Below are 27,761 nucleotides of genomic sequence, written 5' to 3' on the forward strand. Positions count from 1 at the left end.
ATGCAGAGACCCACAAATGAGCAATAAGTGAAGGTGGCTACGGTAAAGGGCTGACAGGGCATCTCGAGAGAGGAACCACAACAGTACTTGGTGATCTCCAGAGATTGTACCTCAGGTGGTTGTTGACAGTTTGAACGTTTATTCATAAAGATCTCAAAAAATACTTTTTAATCCTCTTGAATTTAAGCTTAAAGTCTGCACTTCAATCACATCTGATTTGATTTAAATCCAAGGTGTTGGTGTACAGACAGGATTAGTTCATAATATGTAAAGACAAGATGAAATCCCCCCCCCAAAAAAAAAAGTTATTTGTGACAGATGTCTGAAAACAAGGAACACAAACGGTTTTATTTCCAAGAAGAGATGCCGTTACATCACCATTCACATGAAATCAGCCACATTTTGGCTTGAAGACATCAAACAAAGCAAAAATGGTGGTATTTTAAGTGAAGGATGGGACAATAAATGCATTGAATTCACTCAGACTGAGATAAGATAACCAGTGTTTCGATATCATCCAAAGACAAACTGTTATGCAATTAAAAAAAAACCCCCACAATATTCACAGAATCTATTTACATTAGGTACACGTCTACCACAGCTACACGTCTTGCATCGCTTCCAAAACATCAGGTTTATGTGTACTGACTTATTCAAAGATGACTTTATAATGCTGATTTAATGTGTTACGTTACAGGTTAATGCAAACAGGAGACAACACGGGTGATTTCTACCAAAAAAAAACATTTAAAGTGCAACTACTGATGAGCTTTACTGCATTAGTAACAGATTAGTAACACATTATCTAGCACCCATTGAAAAATTACACCTTTTAAGACGTGATAGAGTTAAAGCTGTGCATCATCCAGCTGGGAACAGACACTCAGCTTACATTGTAAGGCTTAAAATGCTGGATCGCAGAACATATCTGTATAGTTTTATTTTGCATAAGAGAGTTCAGTGAAGAATCGCTCAAAGTTAAACATAATTCAAATACATCTCGATACTCCACCTAAAAGTTGGTCATATTTAAAGATCATTCATTGCTGGAAAATATTGATATCAAAACTGATTCATTTCATGAATACATTCAGCAGGTCTCTTAATGCCGTTTTATCATTTATACAAAAAAAAATAAATCAGCCTTTCTCTACATTATGAAAGAAGTCCACTGAGTTCAGAAAAGAGCAGCAGTTATTATCCGTGGCCCTGATCCTTTGGCTTTTTCAGACAGGCACATTTGGTGACACTTTCATTGACACACGTGACTCGAGCTGCCAATATCAGCAGAAAGCAGAGAAACTTCAAGTAAGACTGTGAAGATGATGTTAGAAAAAGATGCTGCATCCTTAGTTCATTTACACACAAATTAGTCTTTTACAACCAGCTTCCCAGAACAAAAACTCCTGCTTCAATCAACTGTGCCCATGTGAGAATAGCATAGAGGGCAGGTGGATGCACCCTTACCTGCTTGGTCCCAGGCAGCGCCTTCACTTAAACCTAACAATGAGAAGGTGTCTGAAGCAAACCGCCTCCTGCCGTGTTGTACATGTGAGAAGAGACGACTTTCACAAAGGCTCCGATGTGATTCGGAGTCCAGAGTTCACATGTGAAGACATCTTTAGTCATGAGTGAGATTTCAGTGTGAGACTCTCAGAGCGTAGATTCGTTTTTGTAGTGAAAGGACGTTTGTTACAACTATGCAAATTCTAGGTCAGGTTCCAGTTCTTTTTCTACGTCTATCCAGGACCGTTTCTTTGCGCTGGGGAAGTCTTTTCCTAAAGCACCGCGTGTTAAAGGCCTCGACGTCTTGGTGGTAGGGCTTTCAGTTGCCTTAGCGGAGGGATTGCATTTAAGTTTCTTAGAGCTGGATCTGAGGGGACTACTTGCAGGACGCTTAACTGGTGCCGACTTTCTTTTCGGAGGCCTTCCTCTGGGTCGTTTGACTGGCACAGGAATATCTGCTACTTTACCGACATTGCCTGCGAGGCCCTCAGCTTCCTTCTTGGTCTCTTCCAAAGTAATTTTTTTACTTTGTTTCTCTTCAAGCAGCACAGATATTTCACCTTTGCTGACACATTTATTGGTCTCTTCTATCACACTACACTTTTCCTTTTCACCCACAGCAGTACTTGCAGGGTTCCTTCGAGGCCTGCCCCTTCCTCGACGGGCTTCTGGAAGGCTTGGATCGGCCTCGGACTTGACAGAACACACACGATTAAACCTCAAGTGGGCAGCTGGAAGAGTTGTGCTCATGCCTGCACCTGTGCTGCCCTCACTGTTGTTTTCTGTAGCTTTAAGATCCACTGAAGGCACAAACATTGATTTGTTAAGGGTGGCAAGCTCAGCCTGGGGGGAAATTACACCCGAAACTTTCGAATCGGAATCTGAAGATGCCGTTTTGCTCTTGAGGTTATGCCCAGTTTCCGAATCCAAAGGCAGGTCTGATGCAGATATGGTAGCGTCTGATGGCTCAAATAGCTTCATCTTAGCTGAAGAGCTAGCATCACCTTCCTCTTCATTCTTCCTGGGTTTCATGACCATGAGTGTATAGAAGCCTTGGCCAACTGTAAGATAAAAACACAAACATATGCAATAATATTATAGTAACACATTTAAATGGAAGATAATTTAAATTTGGTGTATTAACTGATCAAAGTGCTTACTTGGTTTCAGACATGAGGGAAGTATGAGCCTGCCAGTCTTGGAGCGAATAAGAGGAAGAGCCAGAGGCTTTGGAGTGTGAACCTTGGTGCTGGTGCAGTTAGCTGTTGGGGATACAGGTGAGGCTCCTTCTTTGGCTGTGGGGGCCTGAGGTGAAGCTTTACCGGGCGGGTCTTGAGACTGCTGATCTGTTTGGGAACTGGAAATGTGGGAACCAGTAGCCTGGTCTGGCTCTCCAGAAACTTTCTGTTTGACTTCTAAGTTTGATGGAGACTTTTTCTCTTGGACTGAGGCCACATGGTCACCTTGCTCAATTTTCACCTGGGACCGGGGTGCAGCGTTCGCAACCTGAGCTGGAGAGGATACCAGCAGAGGCACAAGTTTAGATACAGGTGTCTTTGGACAGGATTCAGTTGGAGCTTTTCGCATGAGAGGCTGGAGCAGGGTTATCATCGTTTTTAAATTGTGTGGAGTTGTGGCTGTGTTAGCCTGAGAAGGAGCCCCGACGTCAGGCTGTACTGAAGATGAGGGCGTGGGGTTAGGCTTGGGAGCACTGGCTTGTAGTAAAGCGGCTCTGGACTGTAGCAGGTGGGAAAAGAAAGGCGTCCACTTCACCGTCTTCTCTTTCCTTTTCTGTTTTTCGCACACCTCCTTTAGTTTGTGCCTGATCACATTTTGAGACTTTCCTAAAAATGTTATATTTGAAAAAACAGAAAGTTAGTGACAAGCAGATCTGCTGGCGATCAAGTCTCTATGTTGACACAAGAGCAGGATGTCGTACACAAGTGCTGGATAGCAAGCTTCGAGTTATTCTCCATGCAAACTCAGTGCATTCAAACAGTACAAAAACCAATACAGGGCAAGAAAAGGTGCATTAACACAGAGTGTACATACCAGACAACTGAGAGAGTGTCTCTACATAGCCCGACTGTATCTGCGTCAGCATCTTCTTTGCCTGTTCTAGATGTTTGGAGGTCCTAACCAGGCTCTGAATTTCTTTCTGGGCCTAAAAAACACAAAATGGCAAAAACGAGTGTTGACGGTGAGGCCAAAAACTCACACCTACAGATCTGCGAAAAAGTGTTTGCCCCCTTCCTGATTTCCTATGTTTTCATCAAACAAACTTAAATAGTTGACAAAGACAACACAAGTAAACACAAAATGCAGTTTCTAAATGAAGGTGTTTATTATTAAGGGGGAAAAAAATCAAAACCTACATGACCTGGTGTGAAAAAGTGATTGCCCTCTAGACCTAATAACTGGTTGGCCCAGCCTTAGCACAACAACTACAATCAAGCGTTTGCAGTAATTGGCAATGAGTCTTTTACAGCGCTGTGGAGAAATTTTGGCCCACTCATCTTTGCAGAATTGTTGCAATTCAAGCACATCGGAGGGGTTTTGAGCATGAGTTGCCTTTTTAGGGTCATGCCACAGGATCTCAGTCGGATTCAGGTCAGGACTTTGGCCCGGCCACTCCACAGTCTTCATTTTGTTTTTCTTAAGCCAATCAGAGGTGGTATTGCTGCTGTGTTTTGGGTCACTGTCCTACTGCAGAACCCGTGTGTGCTTCAGCTTGAGGTCACGAACAGCTGCTCGGACATTCTCTTTCAGGATGTTTTGGTAGATGGCATTTTGCTGAGGCAGCTAAACACCCCCAGACCATTACACAACCACCACCATATTTTACTGTTTGTATGTTCCTTTTCTTAAAACACCTTCATGTTAGTTTGACACCAGATATAATTGGATACACACCTTCCAAAAAGTTCACCTGTTGTCTCATCAGTCCAGAGTTTGTTTGTTTTTTTCCAAAAGAGGCAAAACTAAGATGATCCTTTATGTTCTCTTTGCTCAGCAAGAGCTTGGATGAGGCGTCCCTGGGCTCTTGTGTAATCTTGGTTGATTGGTAATTCCAGGGTAGGTTTACCATTTGTGTGCTTCGCTGGAGTCCCACAGCTTTAGAAATGTCTTTCTAACCTTTTCCAGACTGCGAGATCTCAATTACCATGTTTCTCATTTGTTCCTGAATTTCCTCGGATCATGGCATGATGTCTGGCTTTTGAGGATCTTTTGGTCTTCTCCGCTTTGTCACACAGGCTCTATTTAAGTGATTTCTTGATTAACTCATTCACTGCCATTGACGTCTATAGCCGTCAATTGCAGTGAATGAGTCAATGGGTTTAACTCATTCACTGCCAATGGCTGGCAGTGAATGAGTTAAGAACAGTTATCAGGCCTGGGTGTGGCGAGAGAAATTGAACGCAGCCTTCCAAAGATGTGATTACCACAGTTATTTCTTGGGCCATGTAAGTTTACATTTTTCCCCCCTTAATAATAAACACCTTTATTTAGAAATGGCATCCTGTGTTTATTTGTGTTATCTTTGTCTAATATTTAAATTTATTTTGTGATCTAAAACATTTAAGTTTGAAAAACATACAAAAACATAGAAAATCCGGAAGGGGGCAACCAAACAAATGTTTAAACAAGTCTGAGTAAAGATTAAAAAAGAGAACTTTCTTTTGCTGAATATGGGCCCATAAAACCAACCAACCAACCAACCAACCAAACAAACAAACAAACAAACAAACAAACAAAAAAAAAACAACCCTAAACTAAAAAGACTTCACTGTAAAACTGATTTTTTAAAACGTTTAAAAAAATGTAAAAACTAAACCACAAGTGTGTCATATTTAAGGAGAATTTGACCCAGTAAAATTAATTAACTATCACCATATAATTTTTCCTCTGCAAGCTTCCTTTACTCTTATTTTTATTTGTGCTCTGTGACCACATGTGCGGCCCATGTATTCCTTTCAGTGTAGTGGCTTCTGAATCTAAACGTGACAGTTGTGGGATTCGTTTTCTCATGTTGGTGGCATAAGATGAAGGGGACAACCTGAGGGGGGGGGGAGACGGTGCTACATATATATGCAAAGGTCTGTACGTGCTAGCAACAATTTACAAGTTTACAAACTCAAACTGATTCGGACCAGAGGAAACTCCCACATGTTTTTCCATTGACAGGAACTCAAATCTACGTTTATCTTTCTGGACAACTTAATGAGAACATGACCTTGTTATTGTGATAAAAAGTATTAAAAAGTAGTAGAAAGTGCACACAACCTTCAGTGGAATTACATTTTCCCATTAGTTGTCTTGCAGTTTCCACTTTAGAAGGAAAAATGCAGCATGCAGAACTAACCAATGACAGGAGGCGGAGCCTGGGAGCTCTTGGGTCACTCCGTAGGACAGCCTGGAGTTTATCGAAGAGGTTTCGCTGTTCCGATCTTCTCAGCCGTTCTAGCACTGTGTGGTTCTCGCGCCTCTTTTTGGTTTTTGTCTCACCACAATCAATGAGATCCTGGAGGAGATGCAGTGAAAACTCAAAACACACTATACATACTGCCTTATAATACAAAGAACTGTGTTCCTACTATAGCTATATAAAGTGAGGGCAATTAAATATGGCGGTCTAAGCTGGCGCTTGTCTTACCTGGGAGTCGAGTTCCAAAAATGATCCCAAATCTTCTCTGGAATCTCTAAATGATGATAAACAAATTTCAGCTGTGACGGTAAATAACAATTTTATGCTTTAATTTCAACATCCAGATGTTCATTTTTTATTACCGTGATTGCAGTACTCCCTTGGAAAGAGCTTTCTTCAGTTTAGCGATGGCCATCTGTTGTTTCACTTCTTCTACAGTCTCAACATCCACCGTCTCATCCTGAAGACAACATCATTCATGATGAGCTTTTTCAAACAACGTCAGGATTAGGCCGACTACTTTTTCATATTTTCTAAAGCAATTTAGTGTTTTTATAATTAGAGTTAAAGATGAACCAATTTGAATTTTTGCACCCAGTTTAAATTTTACATGTATTTAAAGTTGGACTGATTTGTTTCTATGAGCTGACAGCTGATTTTTTTATCTTTACATTTATAATAAACCATTGTCCACTTACAGTTTAGAGGGCCTTCCATTAAAATAAATCACTAAGCACTCAAAGAAAATAAAAAACAAGTGTAATTCTCAAACTTACATCTTCGTCTCCCTCTCCTTCACTGTCTGATGAGTAGGAACTTGTGTCTGAAGCGATGTCTAGGTTTGATTCTGCCTGCTTGCCGTTGGCCTCATCGCCCTCGTCTGACGGGATCTTCCCATCACAAACCAGCTCAGGGGAGGAGCCGGGCTCTGCTAATTTGCTGCTTAAAGAGCTCTTGACTGCGTTCACTGTGTCCACAGCAGGACACCCAGCTGCACCGTCTTTTTGTAACAGGACATCATTGTTCGCCATGTTTGATGCTTTTAGATGTCCTGACTGTTGTGCTGCATCATCAGCTCCGGGCGCTGGGAGCTGAATGAGGGTAAAGCCCCCGGGCAGGGAGACACCAGGTAGCTTCTGTCCTCCGGTGCCCTGGTTGGACGGAGGGCAGATCCTGAAAGAATAGGTTCCACTCTGTCCTAAAAAGCTGGGGCTTTTCAGTGATTGTGAGACGGTGAGCGAGACAGGCGAGGAGGAGGAGCTGCTCTGGAAGGAAGAGTCTGAGTTGTGTTGGCCTGAGGAAAGTGATTGGACAGAGCTGATGTTGGATGATTTCTGTGACTGTTGCCCCAATGAGATGCGTCCCTTGCTCTGGAGGCATGGAGGGAATAAGAAAACTGAAAAAAAGAAAAAACTAGTTCAGCATGATGAGATGATAATATTTGCATTATTTTAACAAAACTGTGTTTTTAGCGATACATGTTTACTTCTATTCTATTTGATTAAGCTGATGTCACTTCTTGAGGTTCATCTACCCTCTATCAATTCTAATGCTTTAACAAATCATCTGGTCCTTACCACAACTTAATGTTATATAAATACAACCCCAGCTGACATCTTACACTGTCCTATTATTTATTCAACAAAAATTAAGCTAAGAAGGAAAAGCAAACTAAAAAAGCGTAAGTACTCTTTTACTGCTTCGATCAAAACTAAGAGAAGAAGCCATTTGCTGATAACCAAAGGCACTTTATTAACAGATCATCAGTAAGGTTGAGCACCTCTATAAAAGCAGAAGGTTTGGTAGTTTGCAGGTCTAGCGCATTCACAATTCCAAGGAGGAGAGACATCAGCAATCACCTTAGAGAACCAACTGTTCCCCATCAGTCTCTGATGGCTTAAAAGACCATGATTCTACAGTAAGAATGATTATTTACAAGTAGAAAACATCAAAGACAGCTGTCAATCTTTCCAGGGGCCTGTTCTTCGTACGTCGCTTACTACATCCAAGATCAAATGACACATCCAAGACCAAACTATCGCGCTAACCGTGAGCTCGCTAATCCGGTTCCCCGAACACACCTGCTGTTGACGATTACTACAGCTGGACGCAGTAATGTGACATCACTGGGTGTCGTAAAAGGGGCTACGCATCGATAGTAGAAACATTGATCGGCAACCCGCTGATTGGTCGGCGAAAATGTCGAAGGAGCGCGCTCGGTATTTTCCGGCAGCAGAGCAAGAACTCTTGAGTGAGGGATTTCAGGAGTTTCAGAGTTTAATTAAAACGCAAGAGAACACTGCAAAGGCTGCAAAAGCAAGGAGAGAGGGCTGGCAGAAAGTTGCTGACAAATCAAACTCGTAGGTAATTTAATAATAATAATAATAATGGATTGGGTTTATATAGCGCTTTCCAAGGCACCCAAAGCGCTGTACGATACCACTATTCATTCACTCCCACATTCACACACTGGTGGAGGCAGCTACGGTTGTAGCCAGGCTGCCATATCGCGCCATCGGCCCCTCTGGCCAACACCAGTAGGCGGTAGGGTAGATCTATCATATGACACTATATTGTCCAATATCATATGGCATTATATTATATTATAATATGTTATATTATATCCCCTTTCACATTAGAGCCACAACAGGACCCACAAGAACATGGGAACAAGTAAAAGTGAAATACAGGAGTATTCTACAGAATGGTAATATATTGCTCTTATATTGCTTTTCGTCTCTTGGCAAGGGACCCTGTAATAGTCTGTTAGTTTGTTCATAACAGCAACCAAGAAAAGGGCAGAGCAAAAAAAGACAGGTGGTGGTCCTGCACCCCCTCGTCAACAAGTTGGTTAAGTGAATAATACCCTCACGGGAATATCGATATCTCTCAATGAGCACACTGTCGCGCTGAGCTAAAGGATCCTGTCTGTCCCGCAATATACGCTGAATTCTGAGGACTCTCCTTATCAATCTTGCACCTTCCGCAATGGGTGGCTCACGTATACGGACAGGACATGGCTGCGACAGGCTTCCCAAATCCACCTTCGCTTTTATAGCCGTGGTCTCCCATCTTGATTACACGAAGTAATTTACAATTACTACTCTGAAATATGAATTACATCTGTAATAATCACATACATGTAATAGAATGTTAATAGTACATTTCCCTTTTTTAGGGAATGACCTGTATGTATCTGTGTGACATCAATAAAAGGATCAAGTGCTGCATTATCTTTAGTTACATTGATGTTATTTATTTATGGTGAAACAGTGGTGGAATATCGCTGTTGCTTTCGTATAAATGAAGCGGACATACCTGCGTGGCCGCGATCTAATCCTGTTTACATAAAGTAAGCCTGCTCCCGAGCAGGTTTACGCTTACGGCTCTGTTGCTATGACAGCAAGTCCCGGATGAGCTTCGGGGAACCGAACGATCCAGGATCACGCGAAATCGTCAACAATCTAATCCAGCTAACTTACTTAGCGCGGTACGAAGAACAGGCCCCAGGAGTAGATATCTCAGAAAATTCACCCTAAGGTCAGACTGTGCAATGATCGGAGAAACTGCAAGTAGTTCATGACAGTACAACAAATACTGTCATGGCTTGTTTGGGAGGGTTGTGGTGAAAAAGGATTTTCTCTCTAAAAAGAACATGGCAGCACAGCTCAAGTTTGTGAAGTTGCATCTGAACAAACCACAAGGAACAATGGGAATGGAAAGATCAAAGTGGAGATGCTGATTGTCATAAACCACAGCACCATGTTTAGCCTAAACCAAATACCAACTGACAAGCATGGTGGTGTAGGGGTGGTAATTTGGTATTGTTTTGCAGGAATTGGAATTGAGAATCGGTTCTTGTAGAGAACTGGAAAATAGTGGATATGGACATTATTTTATTTTCATTGCACAAAAGGCTGAGAGTGCGATTGTAAAGTGGAGACTGCTCTAGGACAGAAACAAGCCACTGCTGAACTTCAACAGGTAACAAACTGATGACCTCAGTTTCTACCGGCTCATGTTTCTACAGTAGAATCACCATGACAACCGCTTTAAAATCTGTACTGGTTTTCATCTTTGACTTGTGCTGTCGGCTTTGTGTACGTACCTAAATACTAAGAGAAAGATCACACTTGTCCTCATCGGGATAGGTATTTGTGTTGGTGTGTGGGGTTGTAGCCTGTATTTTTAAATGGCAGTTATGAGACAGTGTGTTTCAGATCATTTTAGAGAGTAACATGAAAGCAACGTAACGAGTAGTATAACGACTGTTTTTATCGTGGGTGTAATTAACTACCGTACTGCATTAGTTTTAAGAAAAGTGTTCTGCATATATGCAATAATTACTTTAAAAAAAAAAAGAACACTGATCACAACAAAAATCTCCAAAATTCACAAAGATTTGAACACTCAGCATGTAATTAATTTGCATAAATGTAATGTCTTTGATACGCTGCTTAGAGGTGGTGGTGACTCAAAGTGGAGCCAATGAGAATCAATAAGGAATCGGAATTGCTAAATTCTTATCAATTCCCATCTCTACACAGGACCTGAGTGCTTTGGAGTCACTAAGTCAACCCTGAACTTCTCTGTATACCAAAGTATTCCAGAGTCAAACGTGAGGCCATCTGTCTAACAGCTAAAACTCGGCCAAAACTGAGTCATGCAACAGGACAATGATCCCCAGCACTGTCATTTACAGCAGAATGACTGAAAACAAAAAAATCAGGGTGTTGCACTAACCCAGTCAAAGTCTAGACCTCAACATGATTGGATCGCTGTGATGGGAACTTAAGAGAGCTGTGCATAAATGAATGCTCAATGAACTGAAGCAACACTGTAAAAACGAGTGGGGCAAAATTCCTCCACAGCAACGTGGGATACTGGTAAAGACACACAGAGATCAATTACTTCAAGTTACTGTATGATTGGGTGTACTTAGCTTTTCACACATATTTCTGCTATTCATGTGAGGCGGTATTTCAGAATTTTATAGCCTGGTAAGAATCAAATGTTTTATTATGCACTAAATCTCGGACATAAAAGTGGTGGACTTTTTTCACATGACTATACTAAAAACAGTTTTAGCTTCTGCTCAGCTAGAACACGTGAAAAACCACATTTACTAAGAGCCTTTCCAAACACACTGTCCTGTTTTTCAGCATCACGTCCTTTAAGACGATGATAAAGACAGCGAATATCTTAAGCACGCAGTTACAAATTGCTTCACAGTTTGAATAAAAACAAACCTCGTGCATAGTATCTCTATTGGTTTATATGCACACACACTTACATGCAAGTATTCTGTGTGAATTACAGGAATGGGTGATGAACCAAGGAAAAGCTAAAATGAGTTTTCAGCAGTCAAAAGGCAAACCGCTGATTTAACCGACGTGATGGGCTGAGGAAGTGAGTTTCAAAATTTAGCCGCTACAACCTCAAAAGCACAGTCAGCTCTAGCACTGCTGCAGAAAAAGGACCTGAACCATTTAAGGCTTTGTATGTGATTTTTAAATGAATTCTGATTTTCACTAGAAAGCCAGAGAAAGGGAAGAACAGGCAGCACATTTAGGAGGTGGTAGTTTTGAATAAAGCAGATCAGGTATGTAAAACAAAGTGCCTCTGCTGTGGTCTAGCAACAGAGAGACAAGCTTACCTGGTGACGGCGTTAGTGTCTTCAGATCAGTAGTTTTCCTTGCAGCGATACTTGGACTGACTAATGAGCTTGCAACTTTTACGGTGCCAGTTTTTGGAGTGCTGGTTTTATGTGTAGAGTCTGATTTCTGAGAATTTTTCTGAGGAACATCAACTGAAGCATTTAGTCGTCCTGTGACGTAGGCAGCAAGGCGGTTAGCTGGATGCAAAGATCCCATCTTTCCAAGCTGCAGTCTGGCCTGATTGTAGGATTTGCCATTTACCTGCAGTGGAAGGAATGCATATGTATATTTTAGAAAGTACCTGTATATTTCAGCTGGTGTAGCTGTGTGTTTGTTAGTCCTTAAATAGCCACACACTGTTATCTTTTCCAAAGGATAAATCCAATTACTGAATGCAAATCACATTTTTTCCCCCCTTCAACATCCAAACCTCAGTGCAAATTTTTTCCAGTGACAATCTGTAACGGAGAATTTAAAAATTCCCAGGCACATGGATGTATTTGATCCAACTTTACAAAGCCCTTACCTGTATAAGTCCAGGTGCTTGGTAACCAGCAGGTTTTCTCTCGGCTCTCAGCGTTCCTGCAGGCATCACTCCACTCAGAAAGGGTGTCACTCCAAACCACATCTGCGGCTCTTCGATTTGGCCATCTTCCTCCTCTGCATCAGTGTTCTCATCAAGGCCGTTACTGGTATGCATTTCCTCATCACTGTCACATTCATCATCATCATCATCATCACAATCACTGGCTTTTGATGGTTTGCTAATTTGCACCTATAGAAAAAAAAAAAGTACAGAACTGTAGAGAACGCCGTACATCACGTCATCACACGAAAAAGCAACAAAGCAAAGAAAGTGAGGACAAATGTTCCAACAGTCAAAAGCAGGATTATTAGGCACCCAACAGATAGCAGCCACTGAGGAAGCCACTGCAACATGGGAAGTGCCCAAACAGTAGTAACCACAAGGACCATCTGAGGCCATCTTCCAAAGCTGGTCAAACTCAATAGATGCCGATGTTAAAATGTCAGACTTTAAAGCAGAATCAGTTTAATTTTCTTTATATTGCATCAAATCACAACAACAGTCGCCCACTTAGCTCAGCGGAATTAGCAGGCAACCATATGCCGCATGGCTGAGAGCGACCGGCCCGGGTTCGAATCCGACATGCAGCCCTTTGCATGTTTTCCCGTCTCTCTCGCCTTCTGCTTTCCTGTCACTCTTCACTGTACCCTTTCAAATAAAACCGTAAAAAGGCCCAAAAAATAAATACATTTTTGGTTCTGTAGCTAACTACACCCAAACTGTAAAGAGTGATTTTTTTTCAAAAACCCATCCATTTAAACAGCATTAAGGGTTATTATAGGCATGGTAAGGTGTGAGCACACATAGCCTGCACATATTGTTTGTACTGCCTAATACAACTAAATACAACTGCTCCTGAGTTTAGGCATCAAAACATGATTTCACAATCCAGTGGGTAACTCTTTCTAATATAGTCTATACCCAAATCTTCAGTACCTGGTAGGTGACGATGGAGCCGCTGGGCTTCCGCATAATGATCTTGCTGATTGGCCAGATGCGGTAAGGACCAATGTAGAAACGCTGGGAAAGCTGATCACGATTCATCCGCTGACATAAAGCCTCCAGGATCATCCTCTGGTCGTTCTGCCACCGACACACTGACTGGATCTGTATTTGCTTCCTTGCTCCTACTTCACTACATGCAGTTTCCTGAGATGCGTTTTCACCTGGAGGTTACAGGGAAATATGTTTTTAAACAACTACAAACACCTTTAATATCCCACTTCACTACAGTGCAGCTATTTTTCTTACCTGCTTTGTTGACAGTTGGTAAAGTGCTGTAGTACTTGTCAGTGGTTTTTTGTGGTTTTGTTGGGGCGTTTGGTGCAAAGATCTTAGGCTCTATGGTGACTTGAGGAGGCGGCTTGCTATTGAACTCTCTTACACGAGCACATGTCATCATGCTCTCCAAATATTTATACACTGGATCCTTGTCTTCTTCACGTATCTGCAATGAAGATTTTAGTCTCTTTTTAATGAGATTACAGGACAAATTGTAAACAAATACAAAGAAAAACTTATTTGCTTTGTTTTTTGCAATTGACAAACTTAGCAATTATCAATATGGCAAAATAACAATCTTCAGCATCAGCATTTAATTAAAAAAAAAAAAAAAGCAATTTTATTTTACCGGTTGTGGAAATACACTGTTGCGTCTTTGGACCTTTGGTGTAACCACATGGAGGGGTGCAATTTTTGGAACAAAAACTGCTTCTGGATCCTCATCACTGCCATTACGCTTCCACAGTTTATTAGCATGTGAGCCTTGGCGAGGCTGGACCACATGTTCCATATTAGTCATCGCTGGGGAGGGCAAAAAGTATCTCATTAACACTTGTGACCAAACTGAGCAAAGAAAGACTCTGAAAGACTGCGGTCAGAATCAGGGAAAAAATCGTCAACAACACACAAATGATACTGAAATAACTTGAACTCGATCTTACAGTAAACAGGATGTTCTTGGCTCTCCCCTGTGGACGTCTGCTTAGTGATCTTGCGTTTGAAACAGGCACAGCCAAACATGCATTCAGGCCGCCTGCAGTGGAGATGGCCTCTGTTCAGGTGCTGCAGACTGGAACACACACAGCCGAGTCTGCAGAACTCTTGACCACATTCAGGTCCAGCAACTTTATTTGGAGAAGGGGGCACTTTCAAGATCTGGCTGGGCTGCGTCTGGTTAAAATGAGAAGTGAGAGTCATCAAAAGAGTTTGAAAAATCACTTTGTGTGCTTTTCTTTAATGTACCTCCTTTACATTTGATATTATAAAAGCCAGGGAGACTTTGAAAAACATCACTACAGAATGAAACAATGAAGTCGTCACTGACATTCCTACACTTCCTGCAGAGGACAAACATGCTACATACCTGTTTTGTCAGTAACACAGTCAGAGCAGCTGACAGCCTCTCTGTAGTCAGCTGTGTTCTGCTGAGGCCCTGGTTCAAAGCTGCCGTCTCCATTTCCAGCAGCTTGTGCTGGAACTTGGTGAGCCCCGAAGGTTTGGACATCGGCCCCTGGTTCTGACCAAAGCTCATCTCTGACAACCTGGGGAAGAAACATGAAATGAGAAGAATTGTTCATTGAAAAGATGTACTGATGTGAAGCAAAACTACAGCTACAGGACTAATTACAAAGCAAGGAAGCCTATGTATATGCCCGCCAATGTAGTGGTGAAAAGGGGGGTTGCACGATCAATAACTGCAGTCATTTTCACTGGATGTGGCTGGATTTGGATAACCCAAAAACTACAGTATGGGTGAGAAGAAAATGGATGGATATTATAACCTTTGATTAAAAAAATAAATAAAGATGTATAACCACCCAAACAAACTGATAAAAAAAAAAGTGAATGGACTTAAAAAGTGCAAAATAGTTCATGACTCAAAATGTAACATTTTGTTTTTTTCCCCTCTTTCTAATAATTTTATTAATTATATTTCTATAAATACAATTCTAATATCAATTTAATAGATACTATGGATTCTACATTGTTCGAAAACAGTCTACTATAACGCCGTAGTTTTGTGAAACTCATAAACAACTAGTGGAAAAAATACTGATGGCTGTCAGTGTTACCTCTCTGTTGTTGTTGCTACCACTCCTAATAAGCCCCTTTCCATTAGTTCCTACTCAGATCGACTCACGAGTTCGCCATGGTTTTCCATTAGGTCATAGCACCTGGTACCAAGTACTAAAATAGTACCTGCTCGGCCGGAGTTCCAAGTGATCCAAGCAGGTACTAAAATGTGACATCGTCAGACTGCATGCCACCGATTGCCTGGTCAGTGGCATCATTCGATGAGTCATGAGAGTGTCGACCATACAAATTAGGTGCTATTTGATTGTCAAGTCAAGTTGTGGCGAGTCGATCTTAGTAGGTACTAATGGAAAAGTCCCAATCCTAGGTGACTTCCTGCTTTTTTTTCTTTCTTTTTTTTAAATAGAAAAATTGACCTCTAACTGTGACCTTCAGACCAAGGTCAAACTGAGATTCAAACTCCTCTGGGACTTTTAGCAGATTCACCTATGGTATGGTTTTAAAATCCTACGTAGACAAGTTCTTGAGTTATCCCTTTCACAAACCTGGGTGTCCACACCACCCACCCAACCGTCAGGGTGACGACAATATCCCATCGGCCTTTTATGGCTGAGGGGTAAAAAGCTTTTGGTGGATAAATTGAAGAATAATTTAAAGTGCATTAAAGTCACAAAAGAAAGAAAGTCCTGAGAGTGCAGGTGGAGAGTTGAAATTCACTTTAAGCTGGTAAATGACAAATGATAAAACTTGCATAAAACTTGCAGCTGGGTTTTGAAAAGCATCAACTAATACTAAACCTGTACTGTAGTTACCTACAAAACAATGTAGGTAACTACAGTAAATCAGTATATTTAGAGGGCTTTCATAAATACAAATACAAAAAGTCAGTATCAGTGATCATCGTGGCATTTTTCCCATTTTGAAATGAAAAATCTTTGGTTTTGTTGCATCTATTTTATGAGAAATGTCACCTTAGAGGAATTATAAATTCTTACTATTGCAACAAAGTATCGATTCTCAACTCAAATAACCTTTAGCCACATCAGTAGCCAATCAAATTCAGAACACAAAACATGTGATCAAATGTGACTAAATTTAAAATATATCCTTACCTCTGTGAAACTCCCTGATTCTGGGTATTACTAGAACCACAAGCATCACTCGGCTGCCTCAGCGAGGACGCAGCCTGGAATGTGAATTTAGCTCCTGCTTGATGGGGGGCTGCTGGCGTGGCCAGCGGAGGAGCAGGTGACGTCAGAGCAGAATAGAGCAGTGGTTTGTGGGATAGGGGACAAGGCCTGTTGGCCCCCACCGGGAATTTCGAAGGAGCCTTTCGATGCTTGAGAACGCTGTCCAGGGTCTTTACATAGCTGGAGCTTTTAGCGGGCAGCTGATAGGACACCGAGCCTTCTGGGTTTGTAGAGAAAGCAGCGGCGCGCTCGCTGATTTGCTGAGCTTCGCTTTCCAAGTACTCATCCAACATGTTGCTGCAGAAGGCAGAGAGGTTCTTTTGTAATCCTTTTAGAGAGAAAGAAGAAAGGGACTTTAATTTATTGAGGAAGAATAATGAATCAGACACAAGTACTTTCAGCTGGTTTCAGCTCAGTTAATCTTTTGGTAATTAGAATGACTACACTAATCCCACGGCATGATAAAAGGAACATTGCAGCAACAATATGACGAGCAGCCCTTACCTTCACCGTTGGAAGACGATGTTTCCTTGGCTTTTACGAACTTGTTTTTCCACCCCTTTATTTTCGTCATGTCACTTGTCTTTCCCGTTCTGGAGATGAAGGGTAGTGCCTCATCTGTGCAGCAAACATAATGCCTTTAGTTACAGGTCACAGCACACTATTATGTTTTAACAATGCCAGCCTGAGTTCTGCAGCAGAAACACAAATTTTAATCAGAATTTGATGCCAATTTTATTCTCTTTGCTGAAGAGAAAATTGTACTCCTTCAAGTTCAGCTGTTCTTTTCTTATCTGATCGCCCAAGAGCCATCACCTAATCACTTCTGTCTTGACATTATGCAAAGGTTTAATGTGGCATGACTGACAAACTCATCAAGAAAGATCTGCAACCTCATATGACACACACCCTTTGAAAACCCACACAACAAATCTCAACTTCTAAAAAAGAATCTGAGATTTCCAACTAGCTTTTCGGTCTCTGCGTCATAGCAGCCGATGTCAGCAGTGATGGCTGTCATCACTTTGGCTTGAATGTTTGAAGCTGGTGAAGGGTACAGAGGATGTTTAAAATTCCAGTCAGTACCCGACTCCTTATTACAGGAGTACCGATAAGCACCCGGGGAAATGGTGCTTTTTGTACTTTTGTGAGTTTAATTCATTCCAATAAAGCTGTTAAAACATCTTCTTACAATGCCGCTGCATGTGATCATGTATGAAGTTCTTTACTTTACTGGAAAGAAACAGAAAAGCAGCTAAATTCAACACACCGAATCTTAGGGCCACACTCAGTACTTTAAAAATAGATCTCTAGTTAAGACTGGGAGACTTTCCATGCTTCGGTTTTCAATAATTTGCTAAATTCTCCTAATAAGTGACCAGCAGCACTAAGCGCTTCACCAGTATATTGCAATCAGACACATGAATCAAACTTGCTTTAAATCGAAGAATAAACCATCCATGGCACACCAATTCCCCAAGTTAGTCAATATGAACTGAGTTAGTCTGCTTTGAAGCTAGTGCAAGCTTTCCTAAAAGGCATAAAGAATTAAAAAGTTGTGATAACTAATTCACTGCTCACAGCAGTTATCGTGCCAAATCACAACAACAGTCACCTCGAGATACTTTATATTAGAAGCTAAAGATTCTATAATAAAAGAGAGAAACCTGGAACAATTAGGTGTCGTCTTATGAGCAAGCACTTGGTGAGAGTGGGAAGGAAAAACTCCCTTTAAACAGGAAGAAACTCCCCCAGAACTAGGCTCAGAGAGGGATAGCTGTCTGCCGTAACCAGTTCAGGGGTGAGGAGAGGGGCACGGCACATTTATAAATTTAAAATCCCTTTAAAAGCCTGCTTTACACTAAAATAAATGGGTTCCTGAAAACATCCTGCTGTATTCAGAGTTTTTACATGAAATAACCCAAAAGCAACTAATCGTCCAATCACAGTTCCAGAAATCAGCAGTTTCCAAAAGTTTGACAGAAGACTTAAAAACAGCTGGAGTAATAACATCTCTCTTTTTCCAGTCAAGAATCTGGCTGCAGCATTTTGGACTAATTGTAAATGAGCAAGAGATGATTGACTAAGTCCGGCATACATTGCATTACAGTAGTTCAGTTAAGATGCAACAAAGGAATGTATAACTGTTACAATATCAGAAGATTTTAAAAAAAAATGTGTCTGGAGGAAACTGCACTTGTCACATTACTATCAGAGACACCTTACCAAACATGCACAAACCTGCTGAGCATGAAGTTTAGATGAAATATTATTAGTGCGCTTATAACTGCGCCAAATGTAGATATAACCACTTGCTGTGTAGCTTTGTGACTGCACCAAGCAGTTGTTAAAAAACGCAGAAAAACTTGTTTTATATAGTATTGATCATATCGATCGTGGCTCAAGGGTTGGGAGTTCGCTTTGTAATCGGAAGGTTGCCGGTTTGAGCCCCGGCTTGGACAGTCTCGGTCGTTGTGTCCTTGGGCAAGACACTTCACCCGTTGCCTACTGGTGGTGGTCAGAGGGCCCGGTGGCGCCAGTGTCCGGCAGCCTCGCCTCTGTCAGTGCGCCCCAGGGTGGCTGTGGCTACAATGTAGCTGCCATCACCAGTGTGTGAATGTGTGTGTGGATGACTGAATGTGTAAAGCGCTTTGGGGTCCTTAGGGACTAGTAATGCGCTATACAAATACAGGCCATTTACCATATTCAAGAAGTCTAATGTGACTCGCTCTAATTTGCCACTGACATCTCCACCTACTGCATAGGTCACTGTACCATTTAAAGGACTTTTCCGACAAGTCTCGCGTTGATTAGTTTTCTGCAATACTTGTCCGCCTATTTTCTTACTATGACAACAGCATACGACAAATTACTCATAAGATATTGTGCAAAAGAAGCAATCGAAGGACCTCGATCAAACATGCACAAACTGTCAAAGATTCAGCCCAACTTACCACCAGGAGACACAGTGGTGGTCTTGCTGTGTTCTGGAGGTGGTAGTGGGAGGGAAACACCCAAATACTGCAGGTCAATGGACATAGTGAGGTCTAAGGAACTCAACTTCAAGCCCACTGAGAGAAACGGTAAAAACAGTGAGAGTGTTTTGGGTTGTTTTCTTGTGCTTTAGTTTATTTTATAAAACTTAGGTAACAACTTGAAAGACTATGCCCGTTGTATACTCACCCTCCTGCAAGACGGGATGGATAACTTGTCTGTGTTTGTGGACTCTGAGCTCATTCAGCAGCGCAGTCTCGAAACGAGCCATCTTCGCCTCATCGGTCTCTGGATTCACGTTCACTGTCAACACCACAGATACAATTTCAGATTCGGGCAAACAACATTAAAAATGTATATTAAAGATTCCACAATAATATTTAAAGAAAAACAGGGTTTTAATTAAAAAAAGGCACAAATATTTATTCCATAGTTTAATTAACTGAAGAGAAAGAAAGAAAGAAAGAAAGAAAGAAAGAAAGAAAGAAAGAAAGAAAGAAAGAAAGAAAGAAAGAAAGAAAGAAAGAAAGAAAGAAAATCCTCACGTTGGTCGCTTGTTTGTGTCGGTGGTGCTGGGGTTGTTAGGGAAGCCGGAGATGCTGACGATGAGGTACTGACCATCTTGTTCCTGACATGAACCTCAAGAGCTTGCTGTGACATAAAAGAGCATTAAAGCTTAAAGATTTATTTGATATCAGGTGGAATGTTGAAGGAACCACTCCTCCCTTTATTAAATGAAACTACACCTTCTGGAAACATGCCGATGTGCTCTGAGCATCCAATGCGATCACTTTCAGTGTTTTACCTTTGAGGTGAACGACACAAACAGCAGGCCTTCTATATCATCCATCTCCGGTTGCATAGCGCCTGTCAGTGATGGGCTGTGGACGACTGTGGAGGAGGCTGCTGCAGTTTTACACTCTCTTCCCCGGGAATTTGACCAACGTCTGTTCATCTTCTTCCTCCTCTTACAGAATCGAGGTGATGATCCAGGGGTAGACGTTAAGGAATTAGCAGTCACAGATCTTGCTTTAGGCGACATCCATACTTTTAAGTCCTGCTGCACCTCAGGGGCTACACTGGTGGCAGCGCTTTCTTGCTTGGGTGCAACAAGCACAAGATCACCAAGAGCATGTTTGCCTCTTATGCAGGGGACATATGGTTCATCTTTTCTAGCAGGTTTAGACATTATGGGCTTCAGTACCAATCGGGTCTCTTGCACATTTGATAGAGAAGCAGAGTCATTTTGACTGTTTGCACTGTAAGACACATAAAAGTTAATATTGGTTATTGATACCAAACAAGTGGATTTAATCATGATCTCAGTGCAAAATCCTTTCATTTGAGGTGGAGCAGCATGTGGCAGTGGCATTTTAATAAGCTGTTTCCAGCTGTTTATCTGGCAATTTCACAAATTCCTACACCTAATGAGGCAGTCAAGTAAGAAATTAATAATGCATGCAATCCAATACAAACAGCTTGCAAAAATGTTCTGATTATTATACTTTTATATTGCATTCAAGACAACTGCAATATTTGTATTATTATATAAAGTATTTCCTCAATTAAATTTGAAGAGTTGCAAAATAAATGAATCAGAACTTGTGCAAATATTCTGAGTTTATACGCTGCAGACGTTTTTTGCAGCGATTCACCGCGTGCTGTTCCACTGTGGTGTATTCTATGTAACACACACACACACTATGAGTTTATAGACTCATCGGCCACTTCATTGGGGAAACCTGTTCACTTGCTCAGTAAAACAAACATCTAAACAGCCAATCGCATGATAGCTACTCAATGCATTTAGGCATGTGGAAATGGTCAAGTCTACCCACTGGAAGTTCAAACCAAGCGTCAGAATGGGGAAGAAAAGTGACTTTGACTTTGAATGATGCATGGTTGTTGGTGCCAGAATGGCTGGTCTGAGTATTCCAGAAAATACTGACCTATAGAGAATTTTCCCACACACCTATCTCTAGGATTTACAGAGAATGGCCCAAAAAAATTGAAAATAATCCAGTGAGTGCAAGCTCTCTGGGTGGAAAATGCCTCAATGATGTCAAAGGTCAGAGGAGAATGGAAAGACTGCTTTAAGCTGACAGGAAGCCAAACACATGAAGAAGAGCATCTCTGAATGCACGACATGTCAAACCTTGAAGCACAACACACTGACTGCCAAGTGCCAATTGGACACTAGAAGCCTGGAAAAACACTACCTGGTCTGATAATTGTCACTGCTCCTGATGGTGGTGTAACGGTCTGGGGATTTTTTTTCTGAGCAGACCAGGGCCGCCGTATTTCACAAATCATCTCAGACTAGTTTCTTGAACATGGCAATGACCAGATCGCAATCCAGCAGAGCAAATTTGGGTGGACGTGCAGCAGACACATCTGCAGCAACTATTACCCCTTTTCCACTAGCACCTACTAGGCTTCGCAAGGCTCGACTCGACTCTGTTTTGGTTGTTTTCCATTACATTTGAGTACAATCTAATGTGCATGTGGTCGTTACAGCAATGCGGCCAAAAGTCCCACGATGTCATTTGTATGCTACACGAATGCCACTACAAAGGAGGACGTTGAAGCAATGGTATACTCGCTGTTTGTATGTCTTTTTGGCAGACTTAGGAAACAAGGTGTTTTTTGTGTAGCCATTTCCCTCATTGTCAAGTTTAAAAAAAATAGTGGTTTGGATTTTCGTAAGGAGACACCCTCATGACTCACTGAACGATGTCACTGAAGGGCCAGTTGGTTGCATGCAGTTTGTTGACGTCATATTTTTAATCACCCAAGACTGCTCGGATCCCCGGCAGAGTAGGTACTAAAAAAATATACCTGGTACTAGATGCTAGCACCTAATGAAAAACCCCAAAAAACAAGTTGAGGTGTGCCAAGCCAAACCAACCAGAGTAGGTACAGTAGAAAGGGGCTATACGTGATACCATCATGCCAATATAGACCAAAATTTCTGAGGAATGTTTCCAGCACCTTGCTGCCATGAAGAATTAAGGCAGTTCTGAAGGATAAGGGGAGTCCAACCCAGTACTAACGAAGTGTAACTAACAAAGTGGTTGGTCAGTTTAGTTGTCTTTAAGTGATCCGTTTGATCATGTAGGATTTTTAGGTCAATTAAATGCATAGAATATAAATGTTCAGTTACTCGTGCACTTATAATTACCTAGACTCCATCACAACAACACAAAAGTATAGCACTCACATAAAAGTATAATAGTTAGTAACAGTGTGTCAATACAAAAAACGCATTTCTCGATTTTTTTTGCTGTGACAACACAGCAATTTGCCAATGTTAAAACAAAGGAAGAAACAACACAAAACCCACCTCAGATCCAGTACCTCCTCCTGGTTTTCACTGGGTTCGGCAGGTTCGATCACTGTGGGCTGGTATTCCGTCTTCACAATAGCTTGAGCCTCTCTAGCGATTCTGTTCAGACGGGGGTTGTTCCCGTCCTCCCTAAATCCCTTTGCAAACGGGTTGTGATTAATTTTCAGCTGGGTAATCCGAAAGTTCTGATACGTCGTCACAGCCATAAATTCAGTTTGTGGAAAAGTAAAAGTCATGCTTTCATGTCCCATAACTACAGGCTTGTCAGCTGTGGGCATGCCTCCATCTGGAACAGGTATTATGTGAAGCCTAGGAATGTAGCGATGCATGGAGTGTAAGATTATATGACCATCCTGGTCTTGGGAGTTATTGGTCAGTTTGAGCTTGTAGAAGGACACCAAGCTGTTCATCCAATCTGAGCCGCGACAGGGTGAGTAATGGTGTGAAAATGCCCGGATCAGACCTTGGTTTTGATGTTCTGCTCGCCCGGTGACTTCCCATCTGGATGCACTCCAGCGGTACCTGTACTGACCCGATGGGACTATGGACAGGACCAGACTGTACTGCTGATTGGGATCCAGGCCAGTCAAGCGGTATCGGCAGTACGGGAACATGCGTCGGCCCTGCTTAGTGAGAATCATCTCGGTCCCACACTTGTAGAACTGCTTCCACACGTTGTTGTTTTCCAAAACAACACTGACACCTTTGAAGGTCAGCACCGCAGGAAAGTCTTTTTCCATGTCCGTGTTGCCAAATGTGGTCGCGGGCAACGCAGATGACCATGATGTTGATTCAGGCATATTGACGATGCTCGTTTCCGTGCACGTTAGGGAGTCTGATGCGGATGTTATATGCAAGGCTTCTGGGCTTTTTTCAACAGTTCCTTCTAAGGTAGAAGCTGATGTTACTGCAGATTTAGCTGGGCTAGCTTCAGCAGGTGAAGAAACAGCAGCACTGGAATCATTACTCGCCATGGAGACAGCTTTGCTCTCATTCACTGTATCACTAGTGAAATTAGGTCTTGTCAAGGTTGGGAACGGAGGAGCTGAAGAAGCAATGGAAGCAGGAGGAGCGGAGAAGGGCGCATTGAGCATGGTGCCCTTCTCACCTTCCACTGCCTGGTTTTCCTCCATGAGTGGGAGCTCAGAGTCTAAGGCGGACATCACCGGTGGCTCTGATCATCACACTGCATGAGACACCTGACACACAAACAAAAAAAGACAGCGTTATTTGTACGCTATAACAGCATTCACAGGTACAACATGTATTACATTGATACAATCTAACCAGCAGAATTTCATTTTAAAGACAGAAAAACAAAATGAAGAACAAATATAATATAAACAATGATCAGAGAGGATGCAATTAGAACTCATCCAAGCAGAACAAACTGTGGCAGGAAGGAAAGAGGAGCCTGGAAAGCTGCACCCAGAAATGTAAAGACTTTGCATTCAGAAATGATTACAACCAAAATGTGCCAATCAACTCAGAGACCGCTGAAAATGTGTGTTTACTTAAAGAAGCCAAACAGGGATGCACCGATGCATCTAAAGAGCAGTGGTTTTTGCTCTTGCTGACTGATATCTGACTGATACTTGAAAAAAGAAGACATTAACCAATGGCGGTTGCCGATGTTTATCTGCTGTACCTCATCAGTTTGTCCCTAAAAATGTTCAAAGATGGCCTGATGGAGAGATAAAAGACTCGTAAACTGTTCAGCTACTTTATTATTGTGAAGATGTGTTTGTTTACCATACACGAAATGGTGAAGTAAACAATAATAACAACAACAAAATATACTGATGTTCACCTCAGCAGATCTCTGTTCAGCACTACTGAGAATTGGCTAACCGCTATAGGGTGTTGCAACAGTAAGTGTTACAAATGACAAGTCCAGCATATACTGGGCTGCTTAAAGACACAGGCATTATTCAAGGCGCTGACACAAGTACTGTGAAATCAAATGAAGACTCGAGATGAATGTAGCTCATCTTAGGTGTAAAGACTTGATATCGTGTCAAAATTAAATGATCTCCGGCCACTAGTTTCTGTGACTGCCGGCTGTTTGAATGTTTTGTAAGCAAACCAGACCAAATTTCAAGACATCTGATCTGCACGAATCATAAAAACGTCCCTTTGTGTTCATCAGGACCATACTGTAAAAATAACAAAATCACTAATCAAGGGGTGTTTTTTTGTTTTGTTTTTCAGAAAGGCACATCCTGTCCCCAAATACCCTGAAAAATAAATTAGAAACTTAATTGGGGACGGAACATAATTTATTTACAACCTTGGGTTATGTGTGCTCCTCTGATGATCTCTAGGTTTTTTATTTATTTATTTATTTTGGTTAAAAATGTAAAACTACATTTAAAAGACCTGCTCTGTCTCTAAAACTGAAGTAAAACTCATATATTTCTAAATTTTTAACAGACTAATAAGATTATTTTAAACTACATGTTAAATGCTCCTACGCAAGAACTCCTGAAGCCACCATCACACCATTCAAGACGAATACTACAAATATAAACAATCAAAAAGCGCTCAGATCATTTGAACAATTTCTCGTGGCCCTGTGGGGAAAAGTGGACTTTGCATTGCAGGAGACCACTTCAGTATGACTGACCAATGGGCTTCCAGCTCAGGACACGGACGGAAAAACAGCCCTACATTTTAAACAAGGATGAACCACTAACACCGTTTGTACCTTGAAAGCCAAGAGAAATGATCTTGGTCAACGGCACACCAGAAACTATAAAGGTAACCCCTTTTTGTTGTTGTCCTAACCCCCCTCCTCTAATTTCCTAATCACATTGTCACGCCGGCACACGGATGCTTCAAGTCTAAAGGTGTTAAACACCACAACGAGAGCCTAAAACGGCTTATCACCTCCATGTTTACAATATAAACTCCCAGCGTCACTCCCGTATAACTATTTCACTCCCTGCAATAAGAAGCGGCGTTAAGAATTTAAGTTGTTAAACCAGCAGCTCTTTCTTCCTCACACACCGCGGAGAAGGAAGGCCGCCCGCTCCACCACTCACCAAGTTGGAAAAGTTGCAGGTTTCACTAAAGCCTCACCTTTCAGCGTCGCTTCGGTACCTCGTGGCCGACCGCAGCGAGGCAACAGTATTGTTCAGCGGCGAAGCTCCAACTGTTGCACGTCGCCGTCGCCGTTAAAAGGGCCTCGGAGAATCCCTCGAACATAAACACAAACTGGCAAATGGAGGCCGAGAGCCACGCCACTGTGCTCACATCGACCGACCCGAGTGTGCACGCAGTGGAGCCAAAGCGCATGCACACTATCACCCCCCACCTCCACCCACCACCCCCCTCTTCAATGGCGCGTGATTCCCGGCCCGCCAGCTCGAGGGAAGCGGGAGTCCGCCATCCAGGAGATATACATAAATATTTCTTTTCTCTCTCGCTCGTTCTCACCTCGAGCGCGGTCCGCGCGCCGGTAAGGACAACTCTCTGCAAGTTTGCGCGAAAATGTTTAGGATGTGTGATTCGCGCACTGAGAGCAAAGGCGTGACACTTTCTCTCTCTTCCTGTCTGTTTCCTTGACTTCTTCTACCTTTTTCGATCACACTTCCATTCTCACCCTCTCTTAGCCCACACATACACACACACACTGTCCTCTCTGCTCCCCCCCTCTCTCTCTCTCTCTCACTCTCACACACACACATCCGTGCTCTCGAGCTGTGACGTAACACGTTCACCATGGTGGTAGAGATCCAGTAGCCAATGCGCAAGCTCCCAATGGACGACCGGCCAGTTGTTTCATCACGGTGGCAAACGTACGAAAAAAACAAATGAACACTGAAAGTAATTTTGTATCTTTGTAGTATTATGTATCAACATTAATATGTGCAACTGAAATCAGTGGCTCATAAACTATTAACTGATTGACCTTGTCTACAAAAAAGAGCAAGGCTGATTGGCTTTGTTTACGGGACAAGATGGTGGCCAGGAGTTGAAGTTAAGAATAAATATTTGGACAAAAAATAGCATATTGAATTTGCACATATTGAATTGTAAAAAATAATTAAAAAAAGCTGGAAGAATACCGTTAGACCCTATTGGGTCGCTAATATTTTTAGCAAAACGCTCTTGATCTAAGCATAAAGTAATCTAATTTACAGGCTAGGCCTACGCTACCATACCGGAAGTGTAGTCATAGCTTATCCGGAAACCCCAGTAATAAAAATGTAATAAAAAGCTCCATAATAATAGCGAGATGGCATTCAATGTTTGAATTTTAGCCACGTGAAAATCTCAAAAACCTCCACAGTTCCTCCACTTTATCTTTGGGCAGCTGGGCTATATAGGCTACACTCTAGCCTACTGTGCTTTGCATATGTTGTCTATATGCGCATTTTGTGTAAATTGCACGCCCTAAATTAAGTGCTGTTAAGCCATTTTACCTTAGAAAGACATAGACATGGGAAACCAAAGGCAACCCTTTGGCCCAACAAAATCAACATGAAGACAACTGAATTGGCACACAATGCTTATGTGAGTTGTGTACTTCTGTTTAGTACCAAAAGGGAAAAACAAAAACATATGCAAAGGTGTTTTGATACCTGCCACAGTTTTTGATCAGCAGGAGGTGTGAGAGCCAGTAAATCTAGTGATGTATGTGACTGAATAAATAAATAAAAGTGTTCAGTATATTTCTGCGTTGTTATGCCTTATCGTTGCGGTAATAACACTTGTATAAACATATAATAGATAATAGCACATAACAATGAAGGAAAAAGCCGTTCATTTTTCCTCATTCTGATATTTTTCTAAATTGATATTACATAAGTTTCATTAAAGATGAACCATACAAAACTTACCTCTGCTCTACAGATGTTAACACTGCGGATAGCTAAGTATAAAATTAGTACTAAATCACATTTTCAGTCGGGCTCTGCAGGATCTCTGCTTTTCACAACAACCTAATAGCACAACAACACAAAACAAAAGAACGACTCTCATTCAGATCATCGGCCACGCAATCTTGTGATTTAAA

The 27,761-nt window shown here is 41.8% G+C and overlaps 1 protein-coding gene across 1 annotated transcript; it reads right to left on the reverse strand.

The window, feature by feature from the left end:
• Positions 1 to 321: 321 nt before the first annotated feature.
• mgab (MAX dimerization protein MGA b) lies at positions 322 to 26,021 on the reverse strand. Its single transcript, XM_085431441.1, has 22 exons — positions 25,823 to 26,021; positions 22,739 to 23,940; positions 20,201 to 20,654; positions 19,941 to 20,046; positions 19,585 to 19,698; positions 19,356 to 19,472; positions 16,906 to 17,019; positions 16,324 to 16,729; positions 14,541 to 14,718; positions 14,119 to 14,347; positions 13,806 to 13,978; positions 13,427 to 13,622; positions 13,112 to 13,341; positions 12,116 to 12,364; positions 11,589 to 11,850; positions 6,709 to 7,328; positions 6,295 to 6,392; positions 6,161 to 6,206; positions 5,870 to 6,028; positions 3,559 to 3,670; positions 2,667 to 3,350; positions 322 to 2,567 (listed from the first exon to the last, which is right to left on the reverse strand). Exons 2-22 carry the CDS (start codon positions 23,902 to 23,904, stop codon positions 1,699 to 1,701), a joined length of 6,582 nt encoding a protein of 2,193 aa, XP_085287567.1. The 5' UTR covers positions 23,905 to 23,940; positions 25,823 to 26,021; the 3' UTR covers positions 322 to 1,698.
• Positions 26,022 to 27,761: the final 1,740 nt, after the last annotated feature.

Source organism: Copadichromis virginalis, linkage group LG15 (assembly GCF_057382275.1).
Source record: "Copadichromis virginalis isolate Kocher_CV1m ecotype Utaka linkage group LG15, C_Virginalis_male_GT1.1, whole genome shotgun sequence".
NCBI lineage: Eukaryota > Metazoa > Chordata > Actinopteri > Cichliformes > Cichlidae > Copadichromis > Copadichromis virginalis.